Genomic DNA, 13658 nt, shown 5'->3' on the forward strand with positions numbered 1-13658 from the left:
AAATGTCATGAATCACAAGAACAACTGTGCACTCTGTATAGGCTACAATAAAGCATGACATATGAACTTCAAATGCAAGAAATAAAAAAAAAACTTGTTACTCTTAATTTTGGTTTTATTTACTATTGAAACAGAACACTTTCAGGGAACCAGCACAAGTACATCTTGTATATAACAGTACTTTATAGTCTTCAAGAATTATTTAATATCAATAATTTATAAATATTTTATAAAACGTTTTGAAGCCTGCAAATACTGTACTCAATTACAGACAATTCATGAGATTAAAACTGTTTTTCCTTCTCTCCATCATCAAATACTTCATCTTTCAACAATATTTTTTTGTGACCCACTATTTGCTTTTCTTATATCTGTGGTTGGTTGGTTTGGTGTTTTATGGTGCAAAGCAACTAGGCTATCTGTGCCAAACATCCAGTAAAAAGATAAAATCAAAGTTTAATTTTTGAATTAAAAACACAAATAATGTTAAATCCAATTTTTATATCTAGTCTAGAGCAGCAAGACAAAAACTACAGTAATACAAGTTGTAAAGGACTTTCTGTAGCATAATTGTAATTATCATAACTCACCAGGAAGACTAACAGGTAAGTTCAATAACCATTATTAGTCACCTGAATTTGGCCTCTCTAGCCCTGGTTGAGTTATTTGATGTTATGGCCAATTACAGAAAGTAAAGTAATATAGGTTTTAAGACTTGTAGCAAAATTTTAATTATTACAACTTGCCAGGAGACTCACTTTCTATTACATGGCTCTTTAACCAAACAAAATTGGAGGCTATATAAAATGCTTTGCCTGAGCAAAGACAATTCAATAGTGAATAATTGACATTAAAATTCATAATTATAGGATAGGTGGTGAATAAAAGAAGATAGGATGCCTAGACATAGTGTACATTTCTCACGCGAGAAGGAATTCAAATTTAGGAAACAAACAAACAAACAAAAAAAACACCTTATGAAATCAAGAGCTTAAAACTTGTGTGCTATTAAAATATTTACTGTTAGCTATGATTTTATGCCATACAACTTGACATACTGTAAACAAAAAGTTGTTTAATTAAATTTTTAATGTAGATCACTAAAACCTTGAGAAATGCACAATAAAGGATGTCTGTGCAGAATGGGTTAACCCTTTTGCAATGGGCTCAGTATAAGATATGAGTTCATATACAAATTTGCACACATTAAGTATTTATACTATAACTTTAAATACAGTATGAGTATCACTTCTGATAAACTTTTAGTAAACAATGAAACTCTTTTGTGCACAAAAAAATTAATTTTTTGATGAAGTATTTTAATAAACTTTTGTTTGTGAATATATCAAGTATGTTTCATTCCTACCATGCTAGTTTGAGTGCAAAGTGAATTTCATGTTATTGTTAAAATATACTCTTCATCCCAAAAATGTTTGATTCAGTAAACATAGCAAAGATAGAATGTCTTTATCTTATATTTCAGTTTTCCTATATTGGTAATTTGAGTTCCTAATTTGTAAGAAACTACAGACTTTGTACTTGGATATCACAAACACCTGATATAAACCACTGCTGCATTTAACATATCATGACACACAAATGTCAATATTTAGGTGTATTTTTTAAATATTTACTTTTAAATTAAGAAAATAACTACTGTACAATACTAAAATTTCAATTATAATTCATAATTTGATATCAATTTATAGACATAAATTCATAAAATGTAGTTCAGTGAATTCTGAATGCTAGTCAACAGACATGATGACATGGCTTTTGACCTTTGTCTATATGATTCATTAAATTTTGAATGTGACAGTTACTTTTGCAGGAAAGTGTTTAAAGGGGTACTTAGTACAAAAGGGTCAAAACTGTTTTAGAAATGGAAAAACTACTACCATAAATTTTAAAGAATCTGGTTGGTTCTATTAAGTACAGGTTTGTTTCAAATAGTAATGTTGTGATCCTAAAGATAATGTTGATTACTACTGAGTTTCACTTTCTTACTTGCTGTGGTTTGTTATATGTATTGACAAAAACTTACGATATCTAATAAAAAACATCTTAGGTGTTACAAAAATGTGCAGCCAAAAAAGGATTGATGGTGAATAAAAGAAAATATGCAGCCAAGCTAACTGAGAAGAATATCTGCTGTAAAATTATTGTCAATGATATAAGTGTAACTACCAGTTTGGCTGTCAATTTTCATTTTTTAAGTCACAAGCTCAATCCATATTTTCCGTCATATCAAAGGTGTTTTGATTAGATACAATTACCTATAGTGATGGCCAGGTTAATTTTGGGTAACACTATAAGTACATAGCTAACTCTAATCACAATTACTATATTCTTATAGTGAAAATATATTTCTGATGAGTACTTACCTCCTCATACATATATTCTTGTTAGGTTCTGCCCTCTACATGCAAAAATATTCTCACATGCCACAAGCCTTGAGCTACCATATACTCCATGATCAACATCGCTCAACTGCAACTATTGGGTAAATCATCATGGAACAACCATCAACCAACAAGAGTGCAACACATCCTCCTAACATGTGATTCCCTCTATTTTACCAAATTATATTTTTGAGATTTGGCAGAAAAAACACATACTGGATTTCAATGGGAAGAGTAACAGGAGGTGAGCAACTAATAGGAATGTATTTTCACTACAGAAAAATAACTTTTGATATGAAACATTACCTCTTCTCATATGTATAACTAGAATCCCACATTAAATAGACAGAGGGTCAGGTGCAAGGGATAGAAACAAGTGTCCAAAGAACACCCCTGAAGTGTGATTTCTGTTGGGAAAGGAACATGTGATAAATTGCACCACTTCTGTATCATGCACACTCTGCATCCAGTGTGCATACATGGACAAAAAGTTGGAGAAGCACAACTAAAAGGGACAGAAAAACCAGGATGGTTTGAATCCAAATCACAATATATAGGAATCTCAATCTCAGTGAATAAGGTCTATAGAAAAACTGTCTACACACAGGAATGTGTGGAAAGCTAAAATGAATGTGCTCCAAGGTGTGGAAAATCCAGGGTGTGAAGGACCACATGCAGCTAGTCAACTCCAGTCCAAAACCAAATGGCATCGAGATTACTATTTTCAACCCATAACACAAAGAAGATCCACAATGTCTTCACCTGTAGTTGAGTAGAACATAATTATATACATGTCAAATGGATCTACTAAACAGGGCACATGTGCAAATCCACCCATACATCAGAAAACTCAGCATCCAAATTGACTGGAACCCCTCAACACAACAGCATACTCAAACAGAGGAAAATAATGAGTTGGAGAACTTTTGTCTCTAAAAAGATAATCCTCTGGATAGAACTACACAGAATTTGGAAAATGTGTGTGCAACATCAACCTCCAAGACCTACTGCATGGTGGTGAAGAATATGAGACAAAACCACCAAACTCAAATGAGAATGAAGAATCAAAACCAATACATGAGGATTTATGTTGACTGGCTCAGCTCTAATATACACCCCTCACAGGGAACTAACATCCATGTGATGGTAAAACAATGGATTCCAATCAATGATGTGAACTTGATCTACTCCAGAGCAGCAGTATCCTCCAGGTAAAATTGCACAACAGTTGAAGCTCAACAGCAACCTCTGAATTCCACCATGCAGAAGTGTATCATTTTTGTAAAACATATGCAGCCTCACACTCAAATAAGCTGAAGTGTATGCATGTATTTGGAAATATGTGCAACATCATCCTCCAGATAGTATTACATAGCAGTAGATTGCCTTTAGAAAATATATGCAACCACATCTTCCAGAAAGAACCTCACAGAATTTGAGCACAACATAAGCCTCCAGGATATGCTGCATGAAGGTGGAGCACATGATTGGAGGATTGCACGCCATCTATAACTGCAAAAAAACCATTGCCCTGCTCTCTACTAAATGGAAGTGATCACATTAAAGAAGATACCTCCATGGTTCACCACCCCAGAAGCTCAGAAGTGGAAAGTGGCAAGGACTATCATACTCTATTAGAAAATCAGAGGAGGATAAAATGCAATGGAGAGTCCAGAGGAATACCAACACCAAATACAGTGTAGAATGTGACCACAGAAACTCTAGATTGCAAAGTAGACCACTGTTGACTCATTGAATCAATAGCATAGCAGGAACGGGCAACTATCCCCTTCTGCTTTACCCATGTAAGTCCATAAGTTAGTACAGTCTGGAACAGGCATTTTAATGAAGCAAATATAAAAACCTACCAGTGACCTTATGGAATAACCAATCTTAACAACATACATTACTGGCCATGATTTTATACACACACACACACACACATATATACTTTTTATTATTTAATCTTGGCTGTACAGTGTGGATTTGAAATATAGGAAGCATACCCAGCCAGGCAATGGTTACCACTATGCAGGGTCAGATTCTATATGGGACATGCCACTGAGAGGAAAAAAAATATAAATATAAAAATAACTTACCCAATCACAGCCACACCAAAGTTTCAAGGATACCAACAGGTAATACACCTGACAAGGAAGAATCAACCACACAATGAAGATAATGGCAGACGAATGTATCCGAAGGAGTCTAAATGCTTGACTAAAAAGTTTTCTTCAATGGACAACAGAGGCGAGACTCCAAGATAAAGGGAAGAAACTCAATCTTATGTTAAGACACTTGCAACAGAATTCAGGAAAAAAAGGACAGAGAGAAATAGACAAAGTAAAGCAGCTGATGATTTCAAATCATAAAAGTAGAAGAAGAAAGATCATGTACATACAAACAGTGCCAGGGAACGAAAAGGTGGAAACAGGAACCATTAAAGCAATGATAGGCAATGGAATAACAAAGGAAAAATACTGGACACTGAAGTCTATCTGGAGCAGACTAGGAACAAAGGTGGGAAAGAGAAAATGGCAAGAAGGTCAACAAATCTGAAATTAATGTAAATAGCACCAGTTGGTCTAGTTGTGACTGAGAAAATCCATTGCTGAGTTCAGCTGAGTATGCTGAACTAGAGATAAAAAGCAGTTACTTTGGTTTTGGAGTAAAGTAGTAAAAGCATCCAGATGAGATGTATTTTTATATGCAAAAACGGCTCGTTTGGGTTGAGAAAATATTTTACATAGAAGAGCGAACAACGTTTCGACCTTCTTCGGTCATCGTCAGGTTCACAAAGTCTTTTTCACCTTGTGACAGTCAAATTTCAAAACCTGACTAGGCTTATTCCACAGAATGGTTTCTTTGTGAACCTGACGATGACCAAAGAAGGTCGAAATGTTGTTCGCTCTTCTATGTAAAATATTTTCTCAACCCAAACGAGCTGTTTTTGCATATAAATTTCTCAACAAGTGGGTTTCTCGACATCACAGATGAGAAGTATGCTAGCAATTGCACAGTTACTTGAAAACCTGAGGGTCAAGAAACCATTCTGTGGAATAAGCCTAGTCAGGTTTTGAAATTTGACTGTCACAAGGTGAAAAGCACTTGGAACAGGCAACCCCACAGTGACTGAAATAGACAACAACAGTGGAACTGTAGAGGAGCATAATGTGTTGGTACTGTAGCAGTTGAAGAAAAATAACTAAAGACCATTGTACCCAAATAAGCTTTAAGATGTTGAAACTGGTAGGATATTACAATCTGAAACCACTGTCCTAAAGCCTCTTACTTGAGGATCAATACTCCAAAACTTTGGACAGAAGCATCTGTGATTTGATGCAAATCCAGATGTGATGAAGGAAGTGTAACTACCTTCTTTGTGCTGTCCTTGTTCAAACACCAATGCACATAGTCTGTGAGAGAAGAAAAAAGGATAACTGGGAAGCCCATGCAGAATTCTACTGACCGTGCACAGATATCTTAAGAGAACACATGCACCTGCCCCAGAAAAATAAGGGTTTGCATGGAAGCACAAGTTCTTGAAAGTGACAGAATCTTTTGTGCAGAAACCAAGGAAGCAATAAATGCAAGGAGAACTTAGAGCACTACTAAACAGAGAAGTGGAAAAGGATTGGACTGAATGTGGCAAGTGTGAACAATACAAATGGATAAGATGCTTGGAAGTTACAAGATTAAAACAGTTAAGGGAGTGTAACCAAAGACAAAAGACTGTAAAATCTCAAAAATCAATAGAGAAAAGGAGTTATCAGAAGTCACAAAGATAAGTGAAAAGTGGATGAACCTGTGGACAGCATCTTTCCCAATATGAGCCCAACAGCAGCAAAACTATATGCAAAGGTATAGTCTGAAAGGACAAACAGCGTCAAGGAGGAGGAAAAATGTATCCCCCAAATAAACCTCAGGATACTGATGTTATCACTCAGAAAGACAGTGTATATTGGATAGTACTGCAGGAGAGTTATAAAAGTAGGACAAAAGTGAGAAAATGAATAGGACTATTAGGGATGGCTCCCCACACTGGCAGAAATGACTGCAACTACAGGAAGTTGTAAAAGGATTGATCATCTTGCTGATAAGCCAAAACATAAAGATAAGAAGTTCATGGAGAACATAGCATATGAACACCAGTCCTCAACTGAGAAATTAAATGATCAGCATGAACCCTGCTATCAGGGGAAGGAGGGAAACAGGACACCCCAATGAAGGGTTTCAAGTTAAAAGGAATGAACAGTATCATATGAAAACAGTAAAAATGGAACACAACTGAAAGAGAATATTTAAAAGGGCAGAGTTAGATCTAATGAATCTTGTTGGAGATGCAGGATGAGATAATGTATCCTATTGATATTTAAATATTATTACATGGTAAGATATCAGTAGTCTAACCTTTGAGTCTAGTTATAACACATGATGGACTCTTCTAATGTTCTTGTGGTTTCTGTTGATGTTTAAACCACACTGGCACAATTAGTTTCTTGATTAATGCTTTTTTTTTTTTTCATAACTTTTGTTAAAGTTTAATTTTATTTAAATGAATCTGTTCCATTTTTCTATAAATATAGCCCTGAAAAGCATGATTTTCAATATGACTATTGTACTGTAAATGTAGATTATTTAGTGAGTGTTTGAAGGTTGTCCAAAAGATTTTGCGAGTTTTCATTCAACATAATTTAATTCTTCATTCAAGCCATAAGATTAAAAATAATTTAGTCAGTCATAATTTTCTATAATTAACACGACTTTCTGTTCAAATGACTGATTTATTTTTATACTGTTCACTATCCTTTAGGTTCACATATTACATAATTTAACCCTTAAATGATGGTCATCATCAACTGATGTTGCTATCTACAACATTCCCACTGTTTAATGGTTAAGTAATTTTAAGTTTTTAGCTGTTACAACACAGTGTAAAGAACTAATCAAATAGCTGAATGACATAATTTATTTCTATGTAAGATTCTGATGAAATCACAACTTAATTATTTGTATCAATGTTCATATTGATGGAATTATTACCTAATAGCCTATTACCATAAAAGTCGTTGATATGCAAGTAGTTTCGAAATATGTATTTAAAAAACAACAACAGTGAATTACATGCATATTTCTAGGGTTAAAAGACATTACAGTGTGTGTGCTTTCCATCTAGATAAATGATATCATCATCAAATAACTACAAGTAGGGGTCGCACAATACAGAGATATGACACCAGTGTTGTAAAGTTGTGATACAATTGCACCAATACTTCCACTGATATGATACAAGTTATTTTTCTTCACAAAATTTAGCAAGCTTTCAGTAAACAACACAAGTCTCTAGTACAGAAAAAAAATCAAAATTTCAAATGAAGTATATTTTTTACATAAAATACGTTGAGTTAAAGTAGTCACTGTTTTGAGTGTAAAGTGGTTTTCATGTTAAGATTAAAAATACTTTTCTCCATCTACAAATCAACAATTTTTTTTTGTATAATCTCTATACCTCCATAGTAAATTTACAACTTCTTTTTTGATAAATCTTTATATTTTATCTGCTATATTTGCCACCATAATTTTATGTGAAGTTGGCCAGTTTGACCAGCCTTGTAAATACCATAAAAATATAAAATAAATCAAAATTATTCTTTTTCTTTCCAGAATTACTTCAAATTTTAGCAGGTCAATATTAATAATACAGATATGAAATTAAAGACAAGACTGTCAAACTTTGTAACAAACCACTGGTAAAACTTCTGTATCTAAATAAAAAGTGTATCAGCCCTAACAAGCACCAGTTTTCCATTTTAATATGCTCATGGGTGAAATTCTATCAGTACTTACCTGCATTGAGTACAAGGACTTATTTTACCTGCTTTTTCAATTTTTATGTTTACACACTTAATAAAAAAAACAGATTCACTTCACCCAGCTGAATACTTTTTTTTTTTTAAGAATTTCATCCCTGCATATAGTGAAGTGGCTGCTGACTACAAGTTTACAGTTAAAATTTTACTCAAATAGGTCACTTTCTTTAGAATATTTTCTTGAAGCCAATTTTTAAGTCCTTAATTATCACAGACAAAGCATTTACAGAGTTCTTGTGCCTTAATTTACATGGTTATGCAACAATTGAGCTCACTTGTTAATTATGCAATACCTGAAGACTTTTATTTAGGATATTTATTTTTTATTTTATTATATATAAACAAAACCTTGTTTTAAGAATTAAATCTAATTTAAAATTAATTTTTTTGCAGTTTTAATTTTTTCTGTTATATTCTGCTACATTAGGCTATAATATGAACTGATAATGAATAAAGTATGCTCAAAAGGTATTTATATTCAATGCAGTTAAAATAAGTAAACACACCACAATTAATGATTGATCAAAATATACAGTTTATCCAAACAAAGATCAAATTCTTATTGTCTTAACACAGTTTACTATTTCAAATACTCCTAAAACCTAAATAATAATCAATGTAAAAACCATTAACTCACATGTCCTCCCTGGGCAATCCTAATGGCATTACGAAGTCCACTCTGGATTTGTCCCATATGGACTACTCCTGTAACCCCCACTACTTCCAACATTCCATCATAGTGATTAGGCTTAGAAAACTGGTCTTCTCTTTCAGGACCCCAGGGGTTGGCTCCTGATCCCCAACTAAAATAGACTAGCTTAACTTAGTTTACTAAACCATGCACAGTCCTTGAACAACAAACTCTGAACTTAAAAAACATTTTCGACTGAATCTTAAAATGATCTATGTGTGCAAACATTTCCAAAAAAGTGTGTGCAACTCCAACTATACTGTACCTTTCTCCACTATCAGCTGAGGCACATAACTACTGCTGTATTGCAAAAAAATACAATTCTTTGAAACTCACATGAAAGTTGTATGTAAAGTTAATAATGATAAAAACTATTATGTTTGATTTTTTTTCAATATCTTTTTTGTGAATGTAACATTTTATCAATGTCACCACCATAAATTCACAACATCTGAATCTCAGTGCAATTCATTTTACCTCAAAATATTAAGAATGATGATTCCTTCAACAGGAGGAAGATCCACAACTTTACCATCCACTTCAAGACGGACTTCTTTGTTAAAATCTCTCCACAGCTTTCTGCCCACCATCTTTCGAAGGCCCATTTTGAAATAAACCCCTTTGTTATGAAGTCTGGAACAATGATATAAAAACAGAAGAAGAAATGTAATAGTTTTTTTTTAATTGCACACAATCAAATTTATTAAAAGTTCTGATAAAATTCTCACTTCTGAATACAAAAGCAATTAAGTTGTTAATCACTGGCAGGTGATCAAAAAAATAACTTTCACTGAGTCCATATTAATTAACGGTGAGAGTTAAATAATGTATGTGTATAATAAACAGATAAAAATTGTACAAGATTTCAGAATCTCAAAACTTCTTGTTTAAATGAAAACTAGAATATCGAAACAGAACCAAACAACCTCCAGTTTATTACCTGCTATTAAATTTGTTGGGATTTTCCTCTCTGGCATTATGAAAGTCAAGACACAAGTCAGCATCAATTCCAATTCCAAAATAGTTGTTCATAACAAAGATGGCAGTGTTGTCCTCAGATGTGGATCCAGAACTATTTGTCACAATTCCTGGTTTGTCATCAGATTTTTCATCAGAATGAAATACTACAGTCCATCTAGAGAAAGATATCATCATCAACAGAATTTAATATTCATAGAAGCGAAGCTTGGTTAATTATTTCTGGACCTAAGAGATGTCATTAATTTCTTTTTCTTTAACATAAATATTTAAACATTTTGCGTAAAACTTACTGCAAACTTACATAATATCTAGTTCAGCTTTGAAGAAATTAACACAATTCTATTTAGTTTTCTATTACTTGGCACAAAGTTTCTAAAACTTTGTTCAGAGATGACATTTAGAAAATGAAACATTAAAAATGCTTTTTTCATTTTAAATTCCTGTTTATCTTTAGTTGTTTATCAGAATGTTAAACTTCAATGCACATAGAATTCCAACATTATTGACATTCATTAATGTATTGCTTTTGATAAATTATTTTGCCATTTGTTGCAGTCACCTGAATAGCTACAATACAAAAATACCAAAAAAATGCTTTTGTTGAGAACTTTACAAAACTACATTACTATTACATTTATTATGCTACTTCACTGAGATCAACTTATATCCAACAAACAGTTTATTTTTATTAGATAACAAGATATTTTTTAAGTGCATTGTTTAAATACAATAAACTTAATAATAATATTCAATGAAAAATGATTTTATTACACTGCACAACAATTTTTTTGAAAAGATTTGCTTCCTGAAAGTTTTTGCTGATTGTGATAGGTACCTGGTGGATATGCACAAATATAGTTTTGGTTTTACTTCATCATGTAGGAACTCTGAGATATAGACAGTTAACTGTTTACCGGCAATAACGTATTTAATTGCATTTATGTTTCTAATACGCTATTAAGTTCAACATTATTAAAAGTGTTTTGCACCTGATTTTCGTTGTATTCAATGTCTGGTGCATCACGTTGCAGTGTCCAACAGTAGTCAGCAAGCATTGACGGATTCCAGTTACCCTGATATCATTTTTCCATTGTAGCAATATCTTGGTGAAGATTTCGATGTAACAATATGTTATGGGCAAATTTAGACTTGATTTTTGTGATCAGCAGCTAAATATCTATAAGGAACACCCAGCAGTGTTCAAGAAGCAAAAACTTTGTTGTGCAGTGTTATCAGAATGTTTTACCATTGCCTATCATATTTGGTAAACCTATCTTAATTTTAATACCCAATGTTTTGCAAGAGAAGAAAATACCTATAGGTTTCAAAAAATACAATTCAACATGAAAAAGAATGTTACGAGAAATAAAATATTTTCAGATATGTGGTTTGTTCCTAAGTCTTCCAAACTACCCATTATGTTTTCATTCATCTGTATACAAGATTTCTGGGTTTCCTATTATATCTTAAATTATTCCTCAAACCACTTTTACTCCTCTCTCTTTAATCTCCTCTACACAATCCTATTTAAATGTTACCTACAGCTATATTACAAGTTGTATGCCTGGTTTGTCTGAGCAATGATAATTTTATAGTGATTAAGATAAAATACATTTTGTACTTATTGGAGGGGTGGTAAATAAAATAGAAAAGAAGGGAATGCCTAAAGGAAATAAGTCACATTTCTCACACTAGAGGAAATTCCAGATTTTGTTTAATACTGATTTATAAAATTCAAAGCTTAAAACATATAAATACTATTCAAATATGTATTACTAGTTTTGAATGTATGCTATACTAATTTGTATAACATAAAGAAAAAGTAGTTTAATTATATTTTGAATGCAAGGCACCAAAACTTTGTGACATGCACAACAAAGGATGGCTGTGTCATCAGGAATTAATAAATCAATATATATTTGATTACTTCATTAAGTGGGAGGTTAGTGTAAAAGTACTGGTGATGTATATAATGTGATCAAATTATGTTGATTTGAAGAAATAAGAGCAACCTTTGACAGTAGAAACTAGCTAATTTATAACTGTGAGTTTGTATGTTAGATATACAAGAGGTCTGGTTGGTACATCTGCTTTATGCAGTTTTGATTTTCTATCTGTACAGTGTGCAAGTTCTAAATACAGGAATATTAAGTTTACAGTTAAAGATAAAAAAGAAACTCTGTTGCCTTTTTTGTATGTATGCATTATCAACCTGAACAACAGGTTCAAAACTAGATATTGCCACAAACCAACATTGTTTGTGCTGTACTGTCATTTATCAAAATTAATTTAATAAGCATTATCATTTGTATGTAGAGTATATACACTTATCAGCTCTTATTATAATTCCCCTCATTAATTAATCAGTATTAAAATAATATTTATTTAAAAATGCTTTCCCTCTAGCATTCCTTGATATAAGGTATATTAGTTTACAACCCCAAATATTCTATCATCTTACTATTTACCTTTCAGTAATTCTCCTGATACCAAGCTAAAAAGAAAAATCAAGAACATTCTATAACCAACTGATCCCTAAGTCTGCCCAAATCAATTTATAATTCTTTCCTCTTGAAAGACAAAACTTCTTTCATAAAGATCACTTGTGATTTATCAATACACAAGTCCATACTGTAGACACGACTACAATGGGTTAATGATAAAAATCTTAGTAACAAGAGTTAACTCTACCCACACAGGTCTTCATATAGTCACAGGTCAGAGGCCATGTCATCATGTTTGTAGACAAACATTCAAAATTTTTCTGAATTATGAATGTATGTTAGTAACTTTGGTATTAAATTGCAGATTATAATTATTCTTTACACATCAGTTCATTTGTTAATCTAAAAGTAAATAGTGAAAAAAATCTAAAATACATGATAAGAAAATGATGACTGCCTTGTGGGTTATTGTTAACCCTCCATGAAAAGTGGGAGAATAGTGAAGGAGAGCAAATTGAGAGATCAATAGCTGTAAAAGACTGACTAGGTGCATGAAAATAAATATAAGAACCACTACTAAAAAGAAAAGGGTTGTGATTAGAGAGCACATGTTCCACACAGCAACCCCTCCCATCAACATCAGCACTTCCCCAGAAAGAATGATGTCCATTAAAGTACCCCAGCATTAAAAAGGGGAGACAACAACTGTTCAATGACAGCATCAAGGTCTGATTGATCACAGGTTGCTGCAGGTGACAGATGAGAGAACAAACAGTGATGGTAAGACCCAAGGAAACACAGATGGTTATGGCCTCCATGGGTATGTCGAGTGGCAAAAACAGGGTGGGCACATGCTGATTAACCAACAGTGCCACCCCTCCATGCACTCATCCATTACACAGCCTGTCATTTCTGTACAAAGAAAACTGGCAAAAGGTGGCTGTATCAGCAGGTTTCAGAAATGTTTTCTGTAAGGAAAGACAAACATGATGGTAAGAAGCAATCAGTGTTTTGATGTCATCCAGATTAGAACGTAAACCTCGACAGTTTCATTGTATCAAGGTGACCATTTTTATTTATGTGTAGGCGAATTGGGTGGAGAGCCCTTCTATTTATGACTATATTTTTATTTGAGGTAGGTCTGTTGACTTCTATGGATCCTGCCCTGGGTCAGTTGGGCAGGTCTTTGCTGTTGGAAGAGGATTCCAATGACTGAGGATGTGAACGAATGATCATTTTGCATCTTGGGGTGGGAGAAAATGACGTACCT

General features: G+C 33.1%; 1 protein-coding gene across 4 annotated transcripts in view; it reads right to left on the reverse strand.

The window, feature by feature from the left end:
* Window positions 1-13658, reverse strand: part of LOC143249662 (diacylglycerol kinase theta-like) — an 89988-nt gene that overhangs the window by 12416 nt on the left and 63914 nt on the right. For all 4 annotated transcript variants that reach the window (XR_013027890.1, XR_013027891.1, XM_076499936.1 and 1 more), the window contains exons 17-19: window positions 9904-10098; window positions 9441-9596; window positions 8910-9075 (exon numbers count right to left, since the gene is read on the reverse strand). Coding sequence is in view for 2 of the 4 variants with exons in the window: in XM_076499936.1 (XP_076356051.1) it covers window positions 8910-9075; window positions 9441-9596; window positions 9904-10098 (517 nt within the window). In the remaining 2 variants the exon portion in view is untranslated. The remainder of the gene's footprint in view (window positions 1-8909; window positions 9076-9440; window positions 9597-9903; window positions 10099-13658) is intronic.

This window comes from Tachypleus tridentatus, chromosome 4, assembly GCF_004210375.1.
Source record: "Tachypleus tridentatus isolate NWPU-2018 chromosome 4, ASM421037v1, whole genome shotgun sequence".
Lineage (NCBI taxonomy): Eukaryota > Metazoa > Arthropoda > Merostomata > Xiphosura > Limulidae > Tachypleus > Tachypleus tridentatus.